Source organism: Chrysemys picta, chromosome 12, assembly GCF_011386835.1.
Source record: "Chrysemys picta bellii isolate R12L10 chromosome 12, ASM1138683v2, whole genome shotgun sequence".
In the NCBI taxonomy this organism is placed as follows: Eukaryota; Metazoa; Chordata; order Testudines; family Emydidae; genus Chrysemys; species Chrysemys picta.
Window position 1 is genome coordinate 1,849,322 of NC_088802.1, and position 26,352 is coordinate 1,875,673.

Below are 26,352 nucleotides of genomic sequence, written 5' to 3' on the forward strand. Positions count from 1 at the left end.
GTCAGAGCGGGGGGGCTGGGAGGGGAGTGGGGCCCGGTGGTCAGAGCTGGGGGCTGGGAGGGGAGTGGGGCCCGGTGGTCAGAGCGGGGGGGCTGGGAGCCAGGGGGGGCTGGGAGGGGAGTGGGGCCTGGTGGTCAGAGCGGGGGGGGCTGGGAGGGGAGTGGGGGCCGGTGGTCAGAGCGGGGGGGCTGGGAGGGGGAGTGGGGCCCGGTGGTCAGAGCAGGGGGGCTGGGAGGGGAGTGGGGCCCGGTGGTCAGAGCAGGGGTGGCTGGGAGGGGAGTGGGCCCGGTGGTCAGAGCAGGGGTGCTGGGAGGGGAGTGGGGCCTGGTGGTCAGAGCAGGGGTGGCTGGGAGGGGAGTGGGGCCTGGTGGTCAGAGCAGGGGGGGCTGGGAGGGGAGTGGGGCCCGGTGGTCAGAGCGGGGGGGCTGGGAGGGGAGTGGGGCCGGTGGTCAGAGCGGGGGGGGCTGGGAGCCAGGGGGGCTGGGAGGGGCGTGGGGCCCGGTGGTCAGAGCTGGGGGGGCTGGGAGCTGGGGGGGCTGGGAGGGGAGTGGAGCTGGGAGCCAGGGGGGGCTGGGAGGGGAGTGGGCCGGTGGTCAGAGCTGGGGGGCCGGGAGCCAGGGGGGGCTGGGAGGGGAGTGGGGCCCGGTGATCAGAGCTGGGGGGGCTGGGAGCCAGGGGGGGCGGGGAGGGGCGTGGAGCCCGGTGGTCAGAGCTGGGGGGGCTGGGAGCCAGGGGGGGCGGGGAGGGGCGTGGAGCCGGGAGCCAGGGGGGGCTGGGAGGGGAGTGGGGCCCGGTGATCAGAGCTGGGGGGCTGGGAGGGGAGTGGGGCCTGGTGGTCAGAGCTGGGGGGGCTGGGAGCCAGGGGGGGCGGGGAGGGGCGTGGAGCCCGGTGGTCAGAGCTGGGGGGGCTGGGAGCCAGGGGGGGCGGGGAGGGGCGTGGAGCCGGGAGCCAGGGGGGGCTGGGAGGGGAGTGGGGCCCGGTGGTCAGAGCTGGGGGCGGGGAGCCAGGGGGGCTGGGAGGGGAGTGGAGCCGGGAGCCAGGGGGGGCTGGGAGGGGAGTGGGGCCGGGAGCCAGGGGGGGCTGGGAGGGGAGTGGGGCCCGGTGGTCAGAGCTGGGGGGCTGGGAGGGGCGTGGGGCCCGGTGGTCAGAGCTGGGGGGGCTGGGAGCCAGGGGGGGCGGGGAGGGGCGTGGAGCCGGGAGCCAGGGGGGGCTGGGAGGGGAGTGGGGCCCGGTGATCAGAGCTGGGGGGCTGGGAGGGGAGTGGGGCCTGGTGGTCAGAGCTGGGGGGGCTGGGAGCCAGGGGGGGCGGGGAGGGGCGTGGAGCCGGTGGTCAGAGCTGGGGGGGCTGGGAGCCAGGGGGGGCGGGGAGGGGCGTGGAGCCGGGAGCCAGGGGGGGCTGGAGGGGAGTGGGGCCCGGTGGTCAGAGCTGGGGGGCGGGGAGCCAGGGGGGCTGGGAGGGGAGTGGAGCCGGGAGCCAGGGGGGGCTGGGAGGGGAGTGGGGCCGGGAGCCAGGGGGGGGCTGGGAGGGGCGTGGGGCCCGGTGGTCAGAGCTGGGGGGCTGGGAGGGGCGTGGGGGCCCGGTGGTCAGAGCTGGGGGCTGGGAGGGGCGTGGGGCCGGTGGTCAGAGCTGGGGGGCTGGGAGGGGAGTGGGGCCCGGTGGTCAGAGCTGGGGGGCTGGGAGCTGGGGGGCTGGGAGGGGCGTGGGGCCCGGTGATCAGAGCTGGGGGGCTGGGAGCTGGGGGGCTGGGAGGGGCGTGGGCCCGGTGGTCAGAGCTGGGGGGCTGGGAGGGGAGTGGGGCCCGGTGATCAGAGCTGGGGGGCTGGGAGGGGAGTGGGGCCCGGTGATCAGAGCTGGGGGGCTGGGAGGGGCGTGGGGCCCGGTGATCAGAGCTGGGGGGCTGGGAGCTGGGGGGCTGGGAGGGGAGTGGGGCCTGGTGGTCAGAGCTGGGGGGGCTGGGAGGGGAGTGGGGCCCGGTGGTCAGAGCTGGGGGCTGGGAGCCAGGGGGGGCTGGGAGGGGCGTGGGGCCCGGTGGTCAGAGCTGGGGGGCTGGGAGCCAGGGGGGGGCTGGGAGGGGAGTGGGGCCGGTGGTCAGAGCTGGGGGGCTGGGAGCTGGGGGGCTGGGAGGGGAGTGGGGCTGGGAGCCAGGGGGGGCTGGGAGGGGAGTGGGGCCGGGAGCCAGGGGGGCTGGGAGGGGAGTGGGGCCCGGTGGTCAGAGCAGGGGGGCTGGGAGGGGAGTGGGGCCCGGTGGTCAGAGCTGGGGGGCGGGGAGCCAGGGGGGCTGGGAGGGGCGTGGGGCCCGGTGATCAGAGCAGGGGGGCTGGGAGGGGAGTGGGGCCCGGTGATCAGAGCAGGGGGCTGGGAGGGGAGTGGGGCCCGGTGGTCAGAGCTGGGGGGCGGGGAGCCAGGGGGGCTGGGAGGGGCGTGGGGCCCGGTGATCAGAGCAGGGGGGCTGGGAGCCAGGGGGGGCTGGGAGGGGAGTGGGGCCCGGTGGTCAGAGCTGGGGGGCTGGGGGGCTGGGGGCTGGGAGGGGCGTGGAGCCGGGAGCAGGGGGGGCTGGGAGGGGAGTGGGCCCGGTGGTCAGAGCTGGGGGGCTGGGAGCCAGGGAGGGCTGGGAGGGGAGTGGGGCCCGGTGGTCAGAGCTGGGGGGCTGGGGGCTGGGAGGGGCGTGGAGCCGGGAGCCAGGGGGGGCTGGGAGGGGGAGTGGGGCCCGGTGGTCAGAGCTGGGGGGCTGGGAGCCAGGGGGGCTGGGAGGGGAGTGGGGCCCGGTGGTCAGAGCTGGGGGGCTGGGAGCCAGGGGTGGCTGGGAGGGGAGTGGGGCCTGGTGGTCAGAGCTGGGGGCTGGGAGGGGAGTGGGGCCGGTGGTCAGAGCGGGGGGGGCTGGGAGCCAGGGGGGCTGGGAGGGGAGTGGGGCCCGGTGGTCAGAGGGTGTGGGGGGGCTGGGAGCCGGGGGGCGGGGAGGGGCGTGGAGCCGGGAGCCAGGGGGGGCTGGAGGGGAGTGGGGCCGGGAGCCAGGGGGGGCTGGGAGGGGAGTGGGGCCCGGTGGTCAGAGCTGGGGGGATGGAAGGGGAGTGGGTCCGGTGGTCAGAGCTGGGGGGCTGGGAGCTGGGGGGGCTGGGAGGGGCGTGGGGCCGGGAGCCAGGGGGGGCTGGGAGGGGCGTGGAGCCGGGAGCCAGGGGGGGCTGGGAGGGGAGTGGGGCCCGGTGGTCAGAGCTGGGGGGCTGGGAGCTGGGGGGGCTGGGAGGGGCGTGGGGCCGGGAGCCAGGGGGGGCTGGGAGGGGAGTGGGGCCGGGAGCCAGGGGGGGCTGGGAGGGGAGTGGGGCCCGGTGATCAGAGCTGGGGGGGCCCCACGCCCCGGCTGACCCCGCCCCCTCCCCCGCAGTGCAGCACGAGTGCATCCCGCAGGCCATCCTGGGCATGGACGTGCTGTGCCAGGCCAAGTCGGGCATGGGGCAAGACGGCCGTCTTCGTGCTGGCCACGCTGCAGCAGCTGGAGCCCGTCACGGGGCAGGTGAGGGGGGGGCCACTGGGAACAGCCTGGGGGGGTTGGGGGGACAGCGGGTGACTGACTGGGGGGAAGGGGGGTTGGGAGGGACCATTGAATGGGGGGGGTGGACGGGCCGGTGGGAAGTTGGCTGGGGGGCTGTGTGGAGGGGGGGCAGGGGCAGGGCTGGGGGTCCCTGCACTAACGCCCCCGTCCCCCAGGTGTCGGTGCTGGTGATGTGCCACACGCGGGAGCTGGCGTTCCAGATCAGCAAGGAATACGAGCGCTTCTCCAAGTACATGCCCAGCGTCAAGGTGAGGGGCTGGGGGGCAGCCAGGCTGGGGGGCTCGGCGGGGGGGCAGCCAGGCTGGGGGGCTCGGGGAGGGAGCCAGGCTGGGGCACTGGGGGGCAGTCAGGCTGTGGGGCTCGGGGGGGCAGCCAGTGAGGGACTCGGGGGAGGGAGCCAGCCAGTGAGGGGCTCAGGGGAGGGAGTCAGGCTGGGGCGCTGGGGGGCAGTCAGGCTGGGGGGCTGCCAGTGGGGGGCTCGGGGGAGGGAGTCAGGCTGTGGGGCTCAGGGGAGGGAGCCAGCCAGTGAGGGGCTCAGGGGGGCAGCCAGTGAGGGGCTCGGGGGAGGGAGCCAGGCTGGGGCGCTGGGGGGCAGTCAGCCTGTGGGGCTGCCAGCGGGGGGCTCGGGGGAGGGAGTCAGGCTGGGGGGCTCGGGGGAGGGAGCCAGCCAGTGAGGGGCTCGGGGGAGGGAGCCAGCCTGTGGGGCTCAGTGCGCCGGGGGGCCGCCAGCCTGTGGGGCTCAGTGCGCCGGGGGGCCGCCAGCGGGGGTCTCACCCTGCCCCCCCCCCAGGTGGCGGTGTTTTTCGGGGGCCTGTCCATCAAGAAGGACGAGGAGGTGCTGAAGAAGAACTGCCCCCACATCGTGGTGGGGACGCCGGGCCGGATCCTGGCCCTGGCGCGCAACAAGAGCCTCAACCTCAAACACATCAAGCACTTCATCCTGGACGAGTGCGACAAGATGCTGGAGCAGCTCGGTGAGCGGGGGGGGCCTGTAGCATGGGGGGGGCAGGTTATCCTGGGGGTAGTTGGGCGCCCGGGGCTCACCCCGTTCCTGACCCTGCCCAGCTGGGGGCTGAGGGGCAGGTTCCGGGGAGGGGGGCGTCCCGGCCCCCCGTAGCTGACCCCGCCCTGCCCAGCTGGGGGCTGAGGGGCAGGTTCCGGGGAGGGGGGCGTCCCAGCCCCCCGTAGCTGACCCCGCCCTGCCCAGCTGGGGGCTGAGGGGCAGGTTCCGGGGGGGGGATCCCAGCACCCCGTAACTGACCCCGCCCTGCCCAGCTGGGGGCTGAGGGGCAGGTTCCGGGGAGGGGGGCGTCCCAGCCCCCCGTAACTGACCCCGCCCTGCCCAGCTGGTGGCGAGGGGCAGGTTTCTGAGGGGGGGATCCCAGCACCCCGTAGCTGACCCCACCCTGCCCAGCTGGGGGCTGAGGGGCAGGTTTCGGGGGGGGGGATCCCAGCACCCCGTAGCTGACCCCGCCCTGCCCAGCTGGGGGCTGAGGGGCAGGTTCCGGGGAGGGGGGCGGGGATCCCAGCATCCCGTAACTGACCCCGCCCTGCCCAGCTGGTGGCGAGGGGCAGGTTTCTGAGGGGGGGGATCCCAGCATCCCGTAACTGACCCCGCCCTGCCCAGCTGGGGGCTGAGGGGCAGGTTCCGGAGAGGGGGGCGTCCCAGCCCTCTGTAACTGACCCCGCCCTGCCCAGCTGGTGGCGAGGGGCAGGTTCCGGGGAGGGGGGCGTCCCGGCCCCCCGTAACTGACCCCGCCCTGCCCAGCTGGGGGCTGAGGGGCAGGTTCCGGGGAGGGGGGCGTCCCAGCCCCCCGTAACTGACCCCGCCCTGCCCAGCTGGGGGCTGAGGGGCAGGTTCCGGGGAGGGGGGCGTCCCGGCCCCCCGTAGCTGACCCCGCCCTGCCCAGCTGGTGGCGAGGGGCAGGTTTCTGAGGGGGGGATCCCAGCCCCCCGTAGCTGACCCCGCCCCTTTTCCCCCCAGATATGCGCCGGGACGTCCAGGAGATCTTCCGCATGACCCCGCACGAAAAGCAGGTCATGATGTTTAGCGCCACCCTGAGCAAGGAAATCCGCCCCGTCTGCCGCAAATTCATGCAAGACGTAATTACCCCCTTCTACCTTCTTAGCCCCCCCCGGCGCCCCGCGGCGCCCGGACCGGCCCCTAGCTCAGGCCCCCAGAGCTTCCGGAAGATCACTCGGGTTACGCTAGCTCGGCACCCCCCGGCGCGGAACGCAGGGCGCCCCCTCTTCCCGCCCTCCCCCCCGCCCCCCTTCCTGCCCGGCACCACGGCCTCCGGATCAGCTGGCCCCATACACCCAGGCAAGTGAGTGCTCCGCCTACCACGCACAATGTCAGAGACCCCCACCCCCCTCCCAGCCCCCCGGCGCTCTGGAGACCGGCGGCGCCCCCCTGCGGCGAAGAGCAGCGCAGAGAGCGGAGACGGCCCAGCGGCGGCTCGCGGAGACTCGGCGGCGCCAGGATCCGGCTTATCCTTTTTCGGAACCGGACTGGGGGGGTTTGGGGCTCACAGCAAATCTTCCCCCCCTCCATCAAGAGCGAGATGGGGGGCAGTGGGGTGTGGGAGGCAAGGGGTTAATCGGAACCCCTCCTCCCTTAGATGGACGAGGGGGGCTTCACCCGGGGCATGCTGGGAGCTACGCCAAGGGGAGGGCATTTTCCCAGGCTCGGGGTTTGCCCTGGAAGACAAGTGCATGCTGGGAAATTTCCCGGTGCACGCTGGGAGCTGTGTCAAGGGGAGAGGCCTAGAACTCTCACCTCGTGGCTGGAAGCCCAGTGCATGCTGGGAAATCTCACCTGGCACCAGAGAAGGCAGGCAACCTAGCTGGCGCTAGCCCCTTCCTTGCCTTCCATTTCCCAGCATGCTCTGGGCGCTGGCAGGTTGGCGTCTGTGCCCTCTGACCTCACCTTCCCTGTTGGCTGGCTGTGGGTGGAGGGATTATGTCTTGGGGGGCTTCTCCCCCACGATCCCCCGAAGGGGCCATCAGGCCTATGGCATTGGCTGGGGGGTGGGGTCGTGGAAAGTAGTGGGGTGCTTTCCCCACAGGTCCCCCACCCACTGTCTGTGGAGGTGGTGGCACCCCAACCTGAGCGAAGCAATCTAGGGTGAATGGGGCTTCCTAGGGCACTCAGCCCTGGGGAATGAGAGGATGGGACCCAGGCGTTCGAGTGGTACCTGAAGGGCCCACAGCTCGCAGCCCGGGGGGGGGTAGGGCTGGGACCCAGGCGTCCCGGCAGGACCCGAAGGGCCCCACGGCTCGCAGCCCTGGGGGGGGGTCGGGCTGGGACCCAGGCGTCCGGGCAGGACCCGAAGGGCCCCACGGCTCGCAGCCCTGGGGGGGGGTCGGGCTGGGACCCAGGCGTCCGGGTAGGACCCGAAGGGCCCCACGGCTCACAGCCCTGGGGGGGGTCGGGCTAGGACCCAGGCGTCCAGGCAGGACCCGAAGGGCCCCACGGCTCGCAGCCCTGGGGGGGGTCGGGCTGGGACCCAGGCGTCCGGGCAGGACCCGAAGGGCCCCACGGCTCGCAGCCCTGGGGCGTCGGGCTGGGACCCAGGTGTCCGGGCTGTCAGCGTTGGCCGTGCGGAGCAGGGCGTTATCCGGGGGCCCCTGGGAGGAATATTGGGGTATCTGGGGGCGGGGTCTCTCCCCCAGCGCGGGCGGCGGGGTTCACCCTGCTCTGCCCCCCCAGCCCATGGAGATCTTCGTGGACGACGAGACGAAGCTGACGCTGCACGGCCTGCAGCAATACTACGTCAAGCTGAAGGACAACGAGAAGAACCGCAAGCTCTTCGACCTGCTCGATGTGCTGGAGTTCAACCAGGTAGCGCCCGCGGACCCAGGCGTCCGGGGAGGGGTGGGGACCCAGGCGTCCGGGGAGGGGCGGGGACCCAGGCATCCGGGCAGTGCTGTCTCTCTCTCACCCCCTCCCTCTCCCCCCCAGGTGGTGATCTTCGTCAAGTCGGTGCAGCGCTGCATTGCGTTGGCCCAGCTGCTGGTGGAGCAGAACTTCCCGGCCATCGCCATCCACCGGGGCATGCCCCAGGAGGAGAGGTGAGGGGGAGCCGGGAGAGATGGGGGTGCCGGGATCCCCCAAACTCCCCAGCCTGGGGCGTCTCTCACAGTGCCCGGCTAGTGACCAGCAGTGACCTCCCCCCCCCGGGCCACGTGATCACTCAGCACAACACAAGTGGAGCCCCCCACCCACCTGGATGCGGGAATGCGCCCAGAGCCACTCGCCAGCCGAACCCCCCAGCTCCCAGCACTGCACCCCAGCAGTACGCCGAGCGGCGCACGGTTATTAATTGGTTCACTGCTTCGTCGGTGGTTCGCCAGACGGTGCAAACCTGAGCAGATTGACCGCACGCTTCGTGCAAACTCACGGGCAAAGAGAAACGTGCGAATACGTTTCTTGCCTGCAAACGAAGCAGGTTTTGGATTGTGCCTCTGAACCTCCAGCCGGGCACTGGGTACCCCCTGCCATGGCATGTCCCCGGAGAGCTGGCATCTGGGCGCTTCCCGTGCCAGCCGTGCAGCACGTTCCCATGATGCTCGTTAAAACAGTGACTCCCTCCCCCATACCGCGCGTGGCCTGCTTCATGTGCAAGATCACGATTCTATGTAAACGAGGAATATGGGGTTAGTGTCACAGTGGGGGTGCTTTGCCAATAGGGAGACAAGGCCACCAGGGGGCTCTGTGCCGGGGGAGGGCTGCCAGGTCAGGCCAGGCAGTGACCCCAGACCCGCCCCTCTCTCTCCCCCAGGCTGTCCCGCTACCAGCAGTTCAAGGATTTCCAGCGCCGGATCCTGGTGGCCACCAACCTCTTCGGTCGGGGATGGACATCGAGCGGGTCAACATCGCCTTCAACTACGACATGCCCGAGGACTCGGACACCTACCTGCACCGGGTGAGCTGGACACCTGGGTCCCATCCTCTGGGGTGCCTGGGTTCTGCCCTAGCTCCAGGAGGGGAGTGGGGACTGGTGGGTTAGAGCAGGGGGCCTGGGAGCCAGGACTCCTGGCTTCTCTCCCTGGCACTGGGAGGGGAGTGGGGGCTAGTGGTGAGAGCAGGGGGGCTGGGCGTACTCCTGAGGACTTCTCTGTGCCAAAAAATTCACATAATATTTGAAAGTTTTGCAAAATTCTGGAATTTTTTTGTCAAATAAATGTGGAGGCTCCAGCCTGGCCATGGAGAGCACAGGCCCCTAGCTGCACCGGGGGGTGGGGTGGGAGATCCCCCTGCAGCCCCTCGGGGACACAGACTCGGTGGTGAGGCTGCACCCACCCCGAGACAGTACAGGGACCGAACCTGCCCCAGAAACACCCAGGGTCCCCCCCCACCCCAGGCCAGGTGTACCAGGCCCAGCAAGGCAGGATCCAAGTGGGGGGGGGGGGGGATCCAGGTGTGGGGTGAAGTTCTGTGGGGGGCCGTGTGAGTGCGGGCAGCTCAGTGGGGGATCTGGATGCACACAGGCTAGTTGGGGGATTCTGGGTGCAACGGTAACAGGACTCTGCAGGGGGTCCAGGTGAAGGTGGTTGGGGCAGCTGGGCGGGGGAAGTGTCTGAGTGTGGAGGGGATAGAGCTCGGTGGGGGGGCAGATGCTTGGGGGGTGGGGATCTCGTGGCTCGGTGGGGTGGTCCAGGTGTAAGGATCCCTTCCCCTGCAGCTGAGAAGCAGTGGGCACAGGAAGTAGCCGTGTGTGTGTGTGGGGGGGGGGGTGTTGCACATCTTCCTGCAGCTGGGGGAGAAATCTGGGGGTGGGGGAAGAGGAAGTCCCCCCCCCCCCCCAGCCCAGCTGGGACTAGCAGCTGATCCTGGCGCGGGGTAAGAGCCACCAGCCAGGTGTTGCCAAGTCCGCCCCTGCCCCACGGTGATTTAACTCGGCTGGCTGCCCCTGGCACCCAAAACACACCGCTGGGGGGGGGTCACATGACCGCTCTTGTGGCTTCCCTTTGCTCCCCCGGCAGAGTGTCACTTTTCTGCGGGGAAGCAAAGAAATCTGCGGGGGACGTGAATTCTGCGCTGGTGCAGGATTCCCCCAGGAGTAGCTGGGAGCCAGGACTCCTGGGTTCTCTCCCCAGCTCTGGGAGGGGCGTGGGGGCTGGGTGGCGCAATGACCCCCCCCCCGACATCGCAAAGCTCTGACCCCACCACCATCCCCATAGGTGGCGCGCGCTGGGCGGTTCGGCACCAAGGGCCTGGCCATCACCTTTGTGTCGGATGAGAACGACGCCAAGATCCTGAACGACGTGCAGGATCGCTTCGAGGTGAACATCAGCGAGCTGCCCGACGAGATCGACATCTCCTCCTACAGTGAGTGCCCGGGGGGCTGGGGACCTGGGGGGCAGATCCCTGGGGAGGAGGCGTGGACAACTGGTGGGGTTGTGGGGCGACCAATGGGGGAAGCCCAGGGAGGGATCTAGGGCTGGGGGTGCAAAGACCGAGGTGCCCGGCCCCTGGCGGAGCTGAGGGGGGGGTCCCCAGGGCCGCAGCTATTAACCTGCCTCTCCTCTCCCTCCCGCAGTTGAACAGACCCGATAAGGGGCGGCCTCGACACTCCTCGTCCCGCGTCGTCATCCTTCTTTTGGTGGTTTTAACCCCTCCCCCCCACACCCCGTTTCATTTCCACGCAACCCCGAGAGCCGACGAGGAGGATGGAGAAGACGGCCCAGGCCCTGCCCCCGCCCTGGGACCGCAGCCCTGACAGACTTCCGGGGGGGCGGGACGGGGGCGGGAGAACCATTGGAAGAGGGGACTGGAGCAGTGGGGGGCATCAGGACAGCAGGGTTTACCCTGTCCTGCCCTGCTGTGGGAGGAGGATCCCCTTCACCCACCAGCTGTGGGAAGCATCCCACAGCTCCCACCAATGATCCCTGACCTTTGTTAGCGCTGATGGAAGGATCCCACTGCTCACACCAACAGTCCCTGAACCCACTTCGCCAGGTGCGGGATCCACCACCGACGAGCCCTGATCCCTGGGCTGGCTTGCGGCACCCGAGGAGGAGGGATCCTGCGCCTGTCGCCAGCGCCGCGCTGCCCCCTTCTCTCCCCGTCCTGTAAGAATTTCAACACTAGCGCGTCCTTCGCTCCCGGCCGGGCTGGCGCGGGCCCCTCCCCCCAGTCCCTGCCACTCGAGGCAAGTTTTTGTTTTTATAGGAAAAAAAGAGAAAATCCTGGGGAAAAAAAAGGCCCCCCCCCCCCCCCCCCCGTCCTTTCTTTTATACCAAGGTTAGAGCCGGTTTTACCAGCGTCTTGCGGTTTTGTGCGTTTCCTCCTTTTTCGTTGTGTGCATGGAGCGTCCGGGCCGCGCGGTGCCCTGCCGGGCTGGGCCAGCAGGCGCTGGGGGGCACCGGTCGCGGGCAGCTTTGGGAACGTTGCCCTGACGATGGATTAAAAGACTTGTCAGAACCCAGAGCCTCCTGCTGCTTTGTTTGGGGGTGGGGGGGCTGTTGTCCCGGCCTCCTGGCCCCTGGCAGGAACCCCCTCAGAGCGATCGCCCTTCTCGGGGGTCCGCTCGCTCTCCAGGGCTAGGCCCCGCCGCACCCCGGGACCGCCCCTCTGAGCCTCCCGCCACCTGGCACTGCCGTGGGCCCCGCGGGGCGTCCCCTTGTCCTGGTCCCCCCCAACGCCCCCCAGCCTGCAGCGTCTCAGGAGGGGTGTTGAGTGTCCAGGCCCAGCCCAGGGGGGTCCTGGGGGTCTCAGGCCTAGTGACCCTGCAGCGCAGGTCCCCTGACCCCTCCCCTCAGCCCCTTGTCCAGAACCGGCTGTTCCCGAGCTGGGGGGCCTCAGGGTCACCCGTTGCTGGCCCCCGTCACTCATCGCTGGGGCCCCGATCTCCAGGCCGCTGTCTGGGTCCCGGCTGCCAGGTGAGGTCACACCTGGTCCCCTGCAGCAACAACCCCCCCAACGTCGTTACACAGGGAAACTGAGGCACACACAGTACTCCCACAAAACGCAAGACAATCCCCTGCTTGGGGGGCTGGGCTGCTCCCTCCCCCAGCAGTTTTCCCTCCCCCCCACCCCCGGCCTTACCCCCCCACCCCAGATCTCCCTCGACCCCACGGAGCAGAGCCTTGTCCCCCAATGGAGCAGCCTCCTGCCCCGAACCCCAGAGGCACCACGGGAGCGAACCAGCCCAGTGGCTCTCAACCTTCCCGGCCGCCGGCCCCGTTCAGGAGCCTGATATGCCCGGCGTCCCCCCGACTTTCACCCCACGTAAAAACCGCCTGCTTCCCCAATCAGACACAACCCCGGCCACGCCACGGCCCCAGCCCTGAAATATTCCTTCCTGGTGCCTCTTCCTGTATCGCCCCCTGACCCGGCTGTAAACCCGGCCGCGTCTGTCTGGAACGGTGCTTGGTACCGCCGCGGCTGGCGCTTCTGCCGCCCGCGGGAAAACCAGCCCGGTCCCTAGCTAGGCTGCCGGAGCCCCCCAGAGCGCAGCCCCCCAAGAACAGAGTTCTCTCGCCCCATAGCACCACCCGCCGGGAGGTTTGGTGGCAGCTGGGGCAATCTCCCCAGGTGGGGTGTGGGGAGAAATAGACCAGATCCAGCCCCACAGCTACCCAGGGAGGGGGACTGAGGCACCCAGGGGCAGGGGGGAGAAGGGCAGCAGCGGCTAGGAGAGGCTCTGCCCTATGGACGCCCCAGGGGCAGGGAGCTAGTGGGGGCAGGGGGAGGGGATGGGAGGCAAAGGTGGATTTTTTTTTTAATGTTTTATTGGGCTGAAGCTTCCAGCCCAGACAAGGCCTAAATTTCAAAAGCCAGAAAAGGCTTCGGGGCCATTTTCTCCCCCTTAGTAAAGCGGGAGGGGAGGAGACAAGTCGACTGGAGCCGATTTCTCGCTCCCACCGGGATGCAGCTCCCCGGTGCCGCTGGCTAGAGCGGGAGAGGGGCTTGGTCCCAAAGCCGTAGTGACGCAGCGCTGCAGGACAAACCGACTCTCCGATCGCCCGGCGGCCGTGCCCGTCAGCAGGACCCACCCGGGACACGAGACGAGGGAATCACCGGTCGGGTCGGGAACACGATGGGCAGCAGCTTTGCCTCGTTCTGACCCTGTGTGACAAAGTGGGGATGTTCTTAATGTTCTCTCTGAATACTGTGTGGGTGCCTCAGTTTCCCCTTTGCAGTTCGTAAGTCTCTAGGTGGTGGGATCAGGGGGTGTGACTGTTGCAGAGCCCGAGAGGGCAGGTGTGATGGTGTCTGCACAGAGAATGGCCGACACCCTGTCTCCTGGCAACTCATGGCCTGGCCCCTCCCCGGCAAGGTGCCAGCTGAAGGTGTTGGAGAACAAAGGGATCAGGTGACCCCCAGTTCTTGTATTATGGGAATAAGTAAATAACTTTTCCTTATCCACTTTCTCCACATCACTCATGATTTTATAGACCTCTATCGTATCCCCCCTTAGTCTCCTCTTTTCCAAGCTGAAGAATCCTAGCCTCTTTAATCTCTCCTCCTATGGGACCCGTTCCAAACCCCTCATCATTTTAGTTGCCCTTCTCTGAACCTTTTCTAGTGCCAGTATATCTTTTTTGAGATGAGGAGACACATCTGTACGCAGTATTCGAGATGTGGGCGTACCATCGATTTATAGAAGGGCAATAATATATTCTCTCTCTTATTCTCTATCCCCTTTTTAATGATTCCTAACATCCACACGGCCCCTCCGCTCGCAACACCCCCGCGGGCTCCCTTGTCTGGCCCGTCCCTTCGCCTGCCCGTCCCCTCCGCTCCCAACAGCCCCACAGGCTCCCCCGCCCGTCCCCTCTGCTCGCAAAACCCCACCAGGCTCCCTCGCGCGGCCCATCCCTTCACCCGCCCGTCCCCTCTGCTCGCAAAACCCCACCAGGCTCCCTCGCGCGGCCCATCCCTTCACCCGCCCGTCCCCTCTGCTCGCAAAACCCCACCAGGCTCCCTCGCGCGGCCCGTCCCCTCCACTTGCAACACCCCTGTGGTCTCCCTTGTCCGGCCCGGCCCTTCGCCTGCCCGTCCCCTCCACTTGCATCACCCCCGTGGTCTCCCTTGTCCGGCCCGGCCCTTCGCCCGCCCGTCCCCTCCGCTCACAATACCCCCACGGGCTCCCTCGCGCGGCCCATTTCGCCCGCCCGCCCGTCCCCTCCGCTCACAATACCCCCACGGGCTTCCTCGCATGGCCTGCCCATCCCCTCCACTTGCCATACCCCCGCGGTCTCCCTTGTCCGGCCCGGCCCTTCGTTCCCCGCTGCAGCCCGGCTCCAGCGTGAACGTGAGCCGGGCGTTTCGCCTCGGGGCCTGGCGGAAGAGTTTGGTTCTGGGTGCTCTGTGTTGTGTTACCGGTTCGGGGCAGAGCGTGGGTCACGTACCACCGAGAGCCTTCATTTCTCAACCCCGTTCCCTCCACGTGTGTAGGCTCCTCGTGTGGCGCAGTACGACCGCACGTGCCACCAGCCGTGGTTTGGTGCGATAATCACCACTGACGAGGCTCCCCTCCCCAGCAGCGTTATCCACCATCGCCTCCTGTCCCCGAATCGCTAACCTCTGAGCACCCGCCCCTCTGAGCCCATCGCTAGCCCCTGCAGCCCCTGGCCGAGCCCCAGAAACCTCGTTTGCTGGATCCCGCCGGGAGTTGTGACAAAGGACACGGCAGCGGCGCGCTGGCTCCGCCCGAGCCAAGTTCCAGAACAGCGTCCGGCGTCACGGTCGACTCTTCCACGTGCTCGGACGTCCACGCGGCTACTCGGAGTGACTCGAAACGTGCGGTGCCTCATGGGGCTGCAGGGTACAGCCAGTGAGCCAAGTTTGGGGTCGTTTGGGTTCCTGAGATGCCATCACCTCCCCCCCAGAAAAACCCTTTTCTTCAGGGTGTCCGATTCTATCAAAACATATTGTGCAGAGCTGGGGATCAAACCGTGGCCGATTGTGGCCTGTGTGGTCTGAATCACGGCACATCTACCCCGGCTGGCGCACGGCACCCACTGCGTGTCTGGGGGAGCAGCCTTGCAAACCGATCGCAGGAAGACGTTGGCTCTCCAGCTAGCCGCGTGGCTAACGCTCCTGCACTGAGCAGATGCCGGGCCCGTGTTTTCTAGCCACCTGCGCCAGCTCTCGCTGCAGCTGGGTGGTTTCAGGGGCTCTGCAGTCCAGTGAAGGTGACTCACACCCAGCCGGGGTCAGCCCCACATGCTCCCCCCACCGTGGGCGTCAGGATCTGGGGAGACCTCGCCTCTCTGCAGGTCTGAGCCCTCGAGATCCGTCCTCTCGGGAACCCCCTTCAGGTAGTTGAAAGCAGCTTCAAATCCCCCCTCATTCTTCTCTTCTGCAGACTAAACAATCCCAGTTCCCTCAGCCTCTCCTCATAACTCATGCGCTCCAGACCCCTAATCATTTTTGTTGCCCTCCGCTGGACTCTTTCCAATTTTTCCACATCCTTCTTCTAGTGTGGGGACCAAAACTGGACACAGTATTCCAGATGAGGCCTCACCAATGTCAAATAGAGGGGAACGATCACGTCCCTCGATCTGCTGGCAATGCCCCTACTTATACAGCCCAAAATGCCGTTAGCCTTCTTGGCAACAAGAGCACACTGTTGACTCATATCCAGCTTCTCATCCACTGTGACCCCTAGGTCCTTTTCTGCAGAACTGCTACCTAGCCATTCGGTCCCTAGTCTGTAGCAGTGCATGGGATTCTTCCGTCCTAAGGGCAGGACGCACGTGGCCCACAATGGTAAACGGCTGAGATCCCTGCTCTAGGGGGCTGGGAACTGAGTTCCAGCCTTCGATTTCCCGCCTGTAACTCCTGGCGGAAAACGCCGACGTGGCCATGGAGTGCAGGGGCTTCGGGAGACGTGGCCGAGCGGGTCGGGAAGGGCTCCCCGGCTGGGATGGGTGCGTCGGGCTGTGAAAGCGTCTCCCAGGGGGGCAGGGCGGGGAACATGCCGGATCAGGCGGGGCCGAGCCCCGGGGCGAGGGCAGGATCCTGCCTTGGGATCGCACAGGGGGTGGGTGAGATGGGCCCGTCGGGGGATTTTCGTATGTCTGGTTTCTATGGAACAAAGAACCGTCGGAGGGAGGGGCAGCGCCAGGGCTGAGGGGGAGGTGGGGCCAAGGCAGGGACAGTGGGGGGGGGGGCTGCAGGTCGGGAGTGAGGGGCACCGGCAGTGCGGGGGGGGCAGGGCTGGGGGGGTTACAGGGTGGGAGTGGGGGGGGGGAGAGCGGGGGGGGCTGGGCTCTAACAGGGCGGTGCCCCCGGTGCCTGGGCGGAGGAAATCCCCCCCCCGGCGGGGTCCCAGCGCTCCCTGGGAAGGGGCGTGTCACGGGCGGGGGGGGGGGGGCGGGGCTGGGAGTCCGCGCAAAGCCCGGGCTGTGGGTGTCCCTGGCGGTGCCGGTGACGCGGGAGCGATCAGGCAGCGCGCGGGGCAGCCCCGGGCCGGGCAGGACCCGCTATAAATAGCCCCGCAGCGAGCGCACGTGTCTCTCTGCGCGCCGGGCCGGGCCGGGCCGGGCCATGGGGGGGTGGGGAGCTCGGACGCCTGGGTTCCCTCCTGGGGTGCACCTCACTCCCGACCTGCAGCCCTGTCCTGGGGGGCCGGACCCCGCGTGGGGCGGGACGCTCAGGTGAGGGTCGGGGGGGGGGGGGGCGAGATCCGATCAGAGCCTCCAATGGGAACAAGGGTTCGCGGCCACCTGCTCCCCACGGCTGGGGGCCCGGACGCCTGGGTTCTCTCCCGGCTCTGGGAGGGGAGTGGGAGCTGGTGGGTTAGAGTGGGGGGTGGGAGCCAGGACTCCTGGGTTCTCTCCCTGGCAGGGGGTAAATGCTCTGTTGGTGATTTGCAGGTGGTGGTGATGTGTGGCGGTGCTGGAGCTGAGGACCTCGGGGCATGTGGGTAAGTCCCGGCCCCTCGCTCCCGGCTGGGCTGGGTCTCCCCTTCCCTGGCTCCTTCCGGGGGCCGTTGCGATGATGAATCCGCTAGACTAGAGTCTCCGACCCCCAGTGACGATATTCGCAGCGCCCTGAGCAACGGTGCCCCTCACTCCCCGCCCCGCAGCCCCTGCTAGCCCTGCCCCGCCCCCCCCCCAGCTCTGCTTTAGCTCCTCACTCCCGCCCCGCAGCCCCTGCCAGCCCAGCCTTGCCCCCCCCCATCCCTGCCGGTGCCCCTCACTCCCGACCTGCAGCCCCTGCCAGCCCAGCCCTGCCCCCCCCCAGCTCTGCCGGTGCCCCTCACTCCCGCCCCGCAGCCCCTGCCACCCCAGCCCTGCCCCCCCCATCCCTGCCGGTGCCCCTCACTCCCGACCTGCAGCCCCTGCCAGCCCAGCCCTGCCCCCCCCAGCTCTGCCGGTGCCCCTCACTCCCGACCCGCAGCCCCTGCTAGCCCTGCCCCCCCCCAGCTCTGCCGGTGTCCCTCACTCCCGACCTGCAGCCCCTGCCAGCCTAGCCCTGCACCCCCAGCTCTGCCGGTGCCCCTCACTCCCGACCCGCAGCCCCTGCTAGCCCTGCCCCCCCCAGCTCTGCCGGTGCCCCTCACTCCCGCCCCGCAGCCCCTGCCAGCCCAGCCCTGGGCTGTACGAATCAGTATTTTCATTGACGATTTGGCGAATGAGCAGGAGGGTGATGAACTGAGCCGGGCGGGGGGTTGCCAGCCTTAGGGAGTCCAGGATCTTGAGTGATGGGAGAACGGGTCTGAATTCAACCAGACGAAAGTCAGTAAAGAGACGTGCAAAGTCCGTCCTTGGGAAGGAGAAATGCCGAACGTGGAGCCGGGCCAGGGGGCCATCCTGCCGGAAAGGGTCTGGGGTCAGAGGGGCACAAATAGGGGATGAGTCAACAGTGAGATACAGCAGGTGGAGTTCTGCCTTGGGAAGGGGTGGGGTTGGCCTGGGAGGATGGGGGGTGTCTCTGGAGCTCAGACCAGACCGGAGTCTCTAATGAGAAATCAGGCTGGTCTGACCTGTTCCACACTTTTGGGGGGTGCTGGTGGGTTAGAGCAGGGGGGCGGGGAGCCAGGACTCCTGGGTTCTCTCCCTGGCAGAGGGTAAATGATCTTTTGGTGATTTGCAGGTGGTGGTGATGTGCAGCATTGATGCTGAGGACCCCGGGGTGTCTCGGTAAGTCCCTGCCCCTCACTCCCCTTCCCCCGGCATGTCCTGTGGGGCCGTTGCGATGATGAATCCGCTAGACTAGAGTCTCTGACCTCCAGTGACGATATTCGCAGCGCCCTGAGCAACGGCCCTGCCGGTGCCCCTCACTCCCGACCCGCAGCCCTTTCTCAGGACGTTAACCCTCTCTACTCTGTTCCCCCAGGGCTGGATTCTCGCCCCATGTCTATCTCTGACATGAGCCCAGTGTGGTGAGACCCCCGGGGTCTCTGGATGGAGAGCCCATGGCCAGAGCAGTGTGGTGGCAGGGTAAGGAGTGGGAAACTGGGGAAGGGGGGGGGCTCTCCCTGGCAGGCAGTGTTGGCGGCACTGCTAGGGTCCTATGCTTCTGGGAGTAGAGGGGTTGGGCTGGGGGGCCCTGATCCAGGGAGCAGGGGGTGACGATTTGTTCCTCGACAGGAGCTCCCACCTCAAGGTTGGGATTCACATGAAATAACACAACTTAGACTGACCCTGCTCCCTTGGGGATCGGGGTGGGGAGACTGGTAACATGGGGTGGCCAGAACCCATCTGTCCTGAGCTAATGGGTCCCCCCGCACCCCAGGGCCTGGCTGGCAGGATCTGACTCTGAGGCCTCCAGATTGGATTGGAGTCGCTAATTACAACCCAGCCTGCTCCAGAGACCTGTGGGGTTTGGGGGGGGGGGGGGGGGGGAGAGAGGGTGCGGGGGGAGGTTGGGAGCCAGTACTCACCCTGGCTGTGGGAGGGGAGTGGAGTCTAGTGGTTACAGCAGGGGAAGGGGGGCTGGGGGCTAGGACTCCTGGCTTTTTTCTTCTGCAGTGGGTCATAACTCACCTGTTTGATTTGCAGGCACTGTGACACTCAGACTCAGCCGGGAGGCTCCTGGGGTGTCTGGTAAGTCCTTCTCCTGGGCCACTGCTCCCAGCTGGGTTGGGGTCCCCCGTCTCATTCCCTGGGGGGGCTGTTGCAATGATGAATCCGCTAGACTAGAGTCTCTGACCCCCAGTGACGATAATCGCAGCGCCCTGAGCAACGGCCCCCACCAGGCCTTCTGGGGCCCCTGATGTGCAGCCCCTGCTAGCCCAGCCCTGGGCTCCTCCCCAGTCCTGCTGGTGCCCCTGGCTCCCGACCCGCAGGCCAGTTCCAGAGTCCTTGGCACATCCCAGTCTCCCTCCCCCTCCGCCCCATGTCCTAAAGCCTGGAGTTTGGTCTGACTTCGCTTGGGTTCATGAAGCCTGAATCGTGGCTTAGGGGGTCCCGCCCATTGTCCCGGGGGGAACTGAAAAGCCTCGGTATAAAACATGGATTTTAATCAACTTTTCCATTTGTACTTTGGTAGCTTTCTAAGGAAAGGTGCTTGGTGGATTTTGGCTTCAGCTACTCACCAGCGTCCCCCCGGGCTGAGACGGAAATCCAGGGGGATGGGACAGGCTGCTGGATGGGGAACTGGAAGGAGAAGTGGTGGGACTGCAGAGCTCAGGCCGGCCTCGTGGACAGGAGCCGGCACCGCCAGCAGCATGGGGGGAGGGGGAGGACTTGGGCCTGGGCTGCCCCATAAAGGGGGGGGATGTCTCCTCAATAAACAACGGTGGAAGCAATGGAGGGTCTGAGTGTCTCTCTTCTCCCCCCCCCCCCCCAAGGGCTGATGGGAAGGGGGCTGGGGCTGGTTACCGGGGTCTCCTCCTGGCCTGGTGCCGAGATGCAGCTGGCTCTGGGGTGGGGCAGGGCTGGACTTACAGGGGGCACCTGCCCATGGGCCTGTGCTGCCTCTGACTTGGGAGGGGTCCTGGGGGTGGGGCGTGTAAGGGGTGAGGGGAGCCAGCTGGGGCAGCAGGTGACCCCTGCCCTTTAACCCCTCATGTCTTGATTGACCTCTGACCGCGTAAGTTCTGGCAGAAGGGCTGTGGGTGCTTGGATTGCCTCCACTTCCTGTCCCTGTGGGTCCATTTCCGGTTTGACAAGCTCACTTCCGGCCTAAGGAGGGCGTTTTCAGTACGCGGGCAAAATCCCCAACAAGTTCCGGTCCGCCGTGTTGACGTCAGTCCCCGCGGTGGGCGGGTTCCGTGCCCTACTTCCGGTGCGCGCGCGACACGCCCTGGGGTGCGCCTGAGGACTGCGTACGTGGGGAGGGGGAGGGGCGCTCTCAATGCCTTGGCAACGCTAACTGCTGCTCTCCGACTGAGCATGCGCCGCCGCTGGAGGACCCGTTCCCCCTCCCGTTCGGGAATGGGGCACCAGTGCGGGGCTTGCCCGCTCGCGCAGAGATCGCCCGGCCCATCCCGCGCGGAGCGGCGTGTCTGGTTCTTCTGAGTCATAATCCGAGCAGGCACTAGGCAAGACACCTACACGGACACGAAGGACCTTTCTGGGTCTTCCCACTGCCGCACATGCGTATTGAAGGCAGTGGGCGCCATGTTTGCTAAGGGCACGGCTTTTAAATAATATAGGAGCGAAGCCGGGTGCGCAGCCATCTTGGAGGTGGGCTGCGGATAGACCTGTTCCCACCCCCCCGACCGCCATCTTTGTTTAGGGCAAAATCTGCCAGCTCTTGGGGGTGAAGCTAAGTTGGGGGCCATTTTGGATGTGGTCACGGGCGCTTTTCTCCCTAATACCTAATGGCGCAACCTCCCCCCCTCCGCCATCTTTGTTGTGGGCAAAGAGACTGGCAGCTTGTTATTGCGAGAGGGTTTCTTAAGGACCCAGGGCTGACCCCACTTCTTTAGTTATGGTAGGGTCTGCCCTGTCCCAGCGCCTGGGAGAGAACCCAGGAGTCCTGGCTCCCAGCCCCCCCCTGCTCTAACCCACCAGCCCCCCCTCCCCTCCCAGAGCCGGGGAGAGAACCCAGGAGTCCTGGCTCCCAGCCCCCCCTGCTCTAACCCACCAGCCCCCACTCCCCTCCCAGAGCCGGGGAGAGAACCCAGGAGTCCTGGCTCCCAACCCCCCTGCTCTAACCCACCAGCCCCCACTCCCTTCCCAGAGCCGGGGAGAGAACCCAGGAGTCCTGGCGCCCAGCCCCCCCTGCTCTAACCCACCAGCCCCCCTCCCCTCCCAGAGCTGGGAGAGAACCCAGGAGTCCTGGCTCCCAGCCCCCCCTGCTCTAACCCACCCCCCCCTCCCCTCCTAGAGCCGGGGAGAGAACCCAGGAGTCCTGGCTCCCAGCCCCCCCTGCTCTAACCCACCAGTCCCCACTCCCCTCCCAGAGCCGGGGAGAACCCAGGAGTCCTGGCTCCCAACCCCCCCTGCTCTAACCCACCAGCCCCCACTCCCCTCCCCTCCCAGAGCCAGGGAGAGAACCCAGGAGTCCGGGCTCCCAACCCCCCCCCTGCTCTGACCCACCAGCCCCCACACCCCTCCCAGAGCCGGGGAGAACCCAGGAGTCCTGGCTCCCAGCCCCCCCACTCCTCTAACCCGCCAACCCCCCCAGCCGTGGAAAGAACCCAGGCGTCCGGGCTCCCCAGAGGCCCCACCCCCTGCCCAATCCCGTCCTTCCTGTAACCCGATCAGCTGCTGGATTTTCCCCGTCTCGGGCCGGGCGCGGAGCCTGTTCCCCTCCCTGCCACGCTCCCGGCCCCGCCGCCCGCCCGGGTCCCCCCCACTTCGGGGCGCTCGGTGCCCCCGGACCCCGCCGCCAGGCCGGACGGGCGCAGCCATGGAGCGAGATTTCCCGGGGACCCCCCGCCCCCCGCAGGTCAGAGGGAGCTGAAAACGGGGGGGCTGTGTTCGGGGGGGGATTAAACTGGGGGGAGCGGGTAGGATTTTGGGGGGGCCACTTCCCCCACCCTGGACAGTCTGGGGGTGAGATTCACCCGCTTTGTTGTTTTGTGGGAGCGGGGGTTTGGGGTACCCGAACCAGCGATGGTCTGGGTGTTTATTTCGGGGATCCCTATTTCGGGGTGTCCCCCCCTCTGCCGGAACAAGCAGTGAGGATGGGGCTTTGAAATGAATCCGCCGGCGTTTCAGGGAGGGTTTGATATTTTTTTGGGGGGGGCGAACCTGTGCTGCCCTCCCTGACAATGGGGGGCTGAAATTGACCCGCTGGTGTTTTGGGGGTGCTTCCCCTGCCAGAACCCGTGAGACTGTGGGGTATAGTGGCTGGCATTTCAGGGTGAGCCTGACATTTCAGGGGTGTATCCCCCCACCACCATCACTGACCGTATGGGGTGAAATCAGCAAGCTGGTATTTGGGGGAGCAGTACTTTTGGGGTGCATACTGCCACCAGCACAGGGAAATAGAGACTGAATTTAATGGGATTTGTCTGTCAGGGGATTAATGTTTCGGGGTGCAAAGCTCCCTTAGACGTGGCGACCGGTGCGCCTGACCAGTGAGGATTGCTAGATTTTGGGGTCCCATGTTTGGGAGGCGACCACCAGCACTGACAATGTAGGGGTGAAATTAACCAGCTGGGGTGTGTTGTGAGGGGCTGAGATTTTCTATTATAGACAGAAATTTGAGGGAGTGAAGGATTTTTACCCTTCAGAGACGGGGTAAAAAGGTCGGGGTGCATGAACCGTGCTGTGACCTGCTCTGAACGAGGATGTGCCGTATTTGTGGGTGTCTTATTTCTGCTGCCAGGGGAATTGGTGCAGGACAAAGGGGAAGTATTTTGGGGGGTATCAGTCCTGCTGCGATTGGATCCTAACGTAGGCTTGTCTGTTTCAGGGGGACTCGTGATACTGGGGTGACCCAGCACTGAGGATGTGAGACTGAAACAAACCAGCTGTCGGATCTTTCAGGGGATCAAGGATTTCGGGGGGTTCCTGCCCCAGAGAGTCAGGGGAGTGAAATTGGTGAAGATCGGTATTTTTCCAAGGGTCAGTATTTTGCGGGGGGCGGACAGTTCTTGACATCAGAAGAGACACGTTGGGGTGGATTGAACCAGCCAGTGTGTGTTTTGGGCCCCCCCCCCTGCATTTTGGGGTGAATTAGCACCATTTCCAGTGGCTACAACTCAGGGGGTGAAATTAACAAGGAGCCATATTTTGGGGGGTCTCTGAGCTCTGCCCCCAGCCCAGAGAATTCAGCGGGTGAAATCAACAAGGATTTGTCTGTGTGGGTGGAAAGGACATTTTGGGGTTCTGTTAGCCCTGGTGCTGGTGGATAGAATTGGACCTCGACAACACACCTCCCGACTGGCTGAGGGACCACCGTTTAGGGGTGAGGGACCCCAGGCCCAGCAGAGGCGGCTGAGGGAGATTTGCATCTTTGGGTGACAGCAGCTGCCAGTGGGACTGAAGTTAACCCGGACGCGAATGAAATTTGTGGCTATTCTGTGGTGAAGGGTCCCCGATACTGCAAAATCGAGGCGCTGACGTCTGGTTCTGGGGAGCAGCACGGGACCCTGAACTAACCGTGTGTTTGTGGAAGGCGGCTTTAGAGGGGAAAACGCCCCAGAGAGAGTTTCGGGGAGGCTGGTGCGTTGGAGAGGAGAGCTGGCTAGTGCCCCACGGTCTGGACCCCTCTCACTGCTCCCTCCGTCCCCCCACACCTGAGTGTTGATTTTATTTGGGGCGCTGGATTCTCGCCGGTTTCCCCCCATGTCCCTAAACAGAGCCAAGGCCTGGCTGACAAGACTCCGCTGGTGGGGGCGCGAGGCAGGAAAAGAGGGCGGGCTGACGGAGGCCCCCCGGAAATCGCAGTGGTGGGGCGCCCGGCGCCTCCTGGCTCTGATCGGATGGGGCCGCGCCGGGGATCCGGGCCCTGCCCCGGGACAGGGCCTCTTCTCTAGGGTCTCCCAGGTCCCTCAGTATCTGTCCCCCCACCAGCCGCCGGCCGACATCCCGGAGCATTTCCAGATCTGTTTCAACTTCGCCCGGCACCTCTTCGACCTCTGCGTGGTGACTCTGCTCTGTGCCTGCTCCCCGGCTTTCCGGCTGCTCCTGGACATTTTGGGGTTCAGGGGGCCCCTGAAAGTCTGGCTCCACGGGCTGGCCACCTTCCTTGTCACCACCTACGGGATGTACCTGGCCCTGTGGCTGGTCCAGAAATACCTGCTGCAGTTTGCCTGCCTCTACGGCTTCCTGCAGACGCTGGTGCTGTGCGTGAGCATCCGGGCCGCCGAGGAGGAGGAGGAGGAGAGCGGGGGCGGCCCGGGGGGACTGGACCCCGGCGGTGGGGCAGAGGCAGAGAGGACGGAGTGACAGCCCCAGCCGTCCGCCTCGCACCTCAGCAATAAATCACAGAGTCACCAGCGTCTGGGTGTGCGTGCGAGGACCGAGCTCCGCCCACTTTCCACGTGGAGACACAAGACTCCGGCACTATGGGGGCGAGGGCACCAGGACTTAGCCCCGCCCCCCTTGGGTACAGAGACGTGAGACTCCGCCCCCAGGCACTTGTGAGAGGGGGCGGGGGACTGGCTGGCTCAGGAGTTTGGGGGATGTGTGTGTGTGGGGGGGTCAGAACCACTACAGGGAAGGAACCAATCAGAACCGCTGGGATCCAGCCAAGCTGCAAGTGGATCTGCGGGGGGAGGGGAAAGCGGATTGGAACCGCTCCGGGTCCGGGAGGGCAAAGGGATTTGGGACCACAGGGAAGGGAGAAATGGGGGATGGGCGGGGTCCGGGGGGTCAGAACCAAGGGAGTGGATCTAGCTGAGCCATGGGAGGAGGGATTCTGTGTTGGGGGGGGGGAGTGGGAGGGATTTGGGCGTGGGGAGCAATGGGGGGGGTCTCTTCTTAGCAATAACACCCTTCCTTGGCGGCGGATGCCAGGGGAGGGGACCCCCAGGGAGAGGTCTGACAATGGAGATGGGGGGTGAGAGGGAGAGAACATGACAGAGGGAGAGGGGCGGTCTAGACACACACCCACCCTCTGCATCCCGGGCTCCCAGCTGGGGTGATCCCATGTTCCTGCTCTAGAACGATCTAGAACGTGGCTTGGGTCTCCCAGCTCAGGTGTGGTGGGGATGGACACTGTCACTCTCTTATAGACCAGCCTCCCCCCGGCCATCGCTTCCAATCTTGCCACTGGTCTAGAGCGAACAATGTCACCGTGGTGACGTTATCTAGAACTGACCGCCACAGCCAGCCTTCAGGGCGTGAGCTGTGGTCTTTAAGGAACACTACATCCCCTCCCTACACCAAAGTGATCTAGAACAACCCAGACAGGAAATACAAGGCATGATCCAAAACATTGGTGACCGATCTAGAAACAAGAGGTGCCGGTGATGGTCTAGAACATGCCACCAACCCTACCGGCCCTATAAACTAGAACCCCTCCTGAGGGAGGCCTGCTGGTCTGCAGGCTAGAGCCAGTCCCTGTGGGAAGCCTCTGGCATCTGACCTAGAACAGACCTCTGGTCTCCACCTCTTTGCCATCAGCCATCCCACAAGCTCTAGAACAAACCCCCTATTTAGTCACAATCTAGAGCAACCCCAAGTGCCCGCTTTGCCACACAGTCCAGAGCGAGCCCGCTATCTCTGGGGACACTCTGTCCCCTTATGACAATGATTCTCACCAGCATCCCGTCACTCTGCAATCTAGAACGAACCCTCCGGCTCTTGGATGGGATCTAGAAGGTCCACTCCGCTTGCCTTGTGTTCTAGCCCATGCGCTCGCTGCTGAGATATCATCTATTGCAGCCCCCAGTACTTCCCTCTCAATCTACACTGCTCCAGACACCCCGTGTGATCTAGAACATGCTCTGGGACACAGTCCAGAACCCCAACCCCCCCTTTGTGCTAAAATCTAGAGCACACTCGGCCCTACCCAGAAATGCCCTAGAATGACCATCAGGCTCTGGAGTCTATAGGAAGCTCCCTCTCCTCCCCATGTGTGATCTAGAACAACTTTCCCAGCATCCCTGACTGCTCTTCCACCGGTTTCTAGAAGAAACCCCCCCCCCCTTAACCCACCCAGCACAGAGACAATCTAGCATGACCCACCCTGCACCCAACCCAGACCGGTTTCCTGCTGTCTTTTCTCAGCAGCGTGGTGCTAGAGACAATCATTCCTTGCACTCTCCAGATCACCCGACTTAGAACGTGTCTGATCTAGAACACAGTTGAAAGGAGATTTGAGTTGAGAAAAGTCTTTGTACTTGATCCTGCCCCGTTTGCCTGCCCGGCCTCCTCCTCCAGCTCTGCTGGTGCCCCTCAATCCAGGCCTGCAACCCCCAGCTCTGCCCCAAATCCAGTCTGGGGGGTCTAGAACAGCAGCTATGCTGTGGGGCGGGGACCTGAATTTGCTCTGCTCTGGAGCAGTGTGGGGGCAGGAGCGGAAATCTGTGACCTTTATCTGTGGATTAATGCAGACCAGCGCTCGAGAGCCGATTCCAGAGCCCGGCTCCTGCGCTGGGTTTTAAACCTGTGTTTTATTTAAATAAAATGGAAAATTTGACAGTCAGCGAGTGGCCGGCCGGGAATGGTTTTCTTGTGCGTCCCAACCAAGACTGTCCCCCCCCCCCCAGTCGCATCAGGCCCTGCCCAGACCCTCCGACCTAGATGGGGGACCCCCTGACTGAGCCGAGAGCCACGTCGCACCAGGCCCCTGCTAGCCCAGCTCTGCCGGTGCCCCTCACTCCCGACCCGCAGCCCCTGCTAGCCCAGCCCTGCCCCCCCCCAGCTCTGCCAGTGCCCCTCACTCCCGACCCACAGCCCCTGCTAGCCCAGCCCTGCCCCCCCCCAGCTCTGCCGGTGCCCCTCACTCCCAACCCGCAGCCCCCGCTAGCCCAGCCCTGCCCCCCCACCACT

The 26,352-nt window shown here is 66.2% G+C and overlaps 2 protein-coding genes and 2 long non-coding RNA genes across 4 annotated transcripts; 3 read left to right on the forward strand and 1 right to left on the reverse strand.

Moving 5' to 3' along the window:
- Positions 1-3,401: 3,401 nt before the first annotated feature.
- Positions 3,402-10,978, forward strand: LOC135974890 (spliceosome RNA helicase DDX39B-like). The gene is given in 11 exon segments (XM_065564057.1): positions 3,402-3,449; positions 3,451-3,510; positions 3,705-3,797; positions 4,340-4,523; positions 5,534-5,652; positions 7,262-7,393; positions 7,514-7,623; positions 8,334-8,398; positions 8,401-8,477; positions 9,736-9,883; positions 10,095-10,978. Coding segments are annotated over 11 exon segments (1,038 nt in total). The 5' UTR covers positions 3,402-3,416; the 3' UTR covers positions 10,112-10,978.
- LOC135974897 (uncharacterized) lies at positions 6,061-7,262 on the reverse strand. Its single transcript, XR_010591967.1, has 2 exons — positions 7,012-7,262; positions 6,061-6,746 (listed from the first exon to the last, which is right to left on the reverse strand). It is a non-coding gene; the product is annotated as an uncharacterized LOC135974897 (long non-coding RNA).
- A 5,034-nt stretch (positions 10,979-16,012) lies between the features above and the next one.
- LOC135974894 (uncharacterized) lies at positions 16,013-19,262 on the forward strand. The gene is made up of 6 exons (XR_010591963.1): positions 16,013-16,164; positions 16,384-16,433; positions 17,606-17,652; positions 17,849-17,952; positions 18,514-18,558; positions 19,004-19,262. It is a non-coding gene; the product is annotated as an uncharacterized LOC135974894 (long non-coding RNA).
- A 1,582-nt stretch (positions 19,263-20,844) lies between these two features.
- Positions 20,845-26,005, forward strand: C12H6orf47 (chromosome 12 C6orf47 homolog). Its single transcript, XM_065564066.1, has 2 exons — positions 20,845-21,352; positions 22,325-26,005. Exon 2 carries the CDS (start codon positions 23,200-23,202, stop codon positions 23,800-23,802), a length of 603 nt encoding a protein of 200 aa, XP_065420138.1. The 5' UTR covers positions 20,845-21,352; positions 22,325-23,199; the 3' UTR covers positions 23,803-26,005.
- Positions 26,006-26,352: the final 347 nt, after the last annotated feature.

What these genes read in the sequence shown, in the direction of transcription:
- C12H6orf47 (XM_065564066.1), top strand. Translation starts at nt 23,200, where the DNA reads ATGTCCCTAAACAGAGCCAAGGCCTGGCTGACAAGACTCCGCTGGTGG.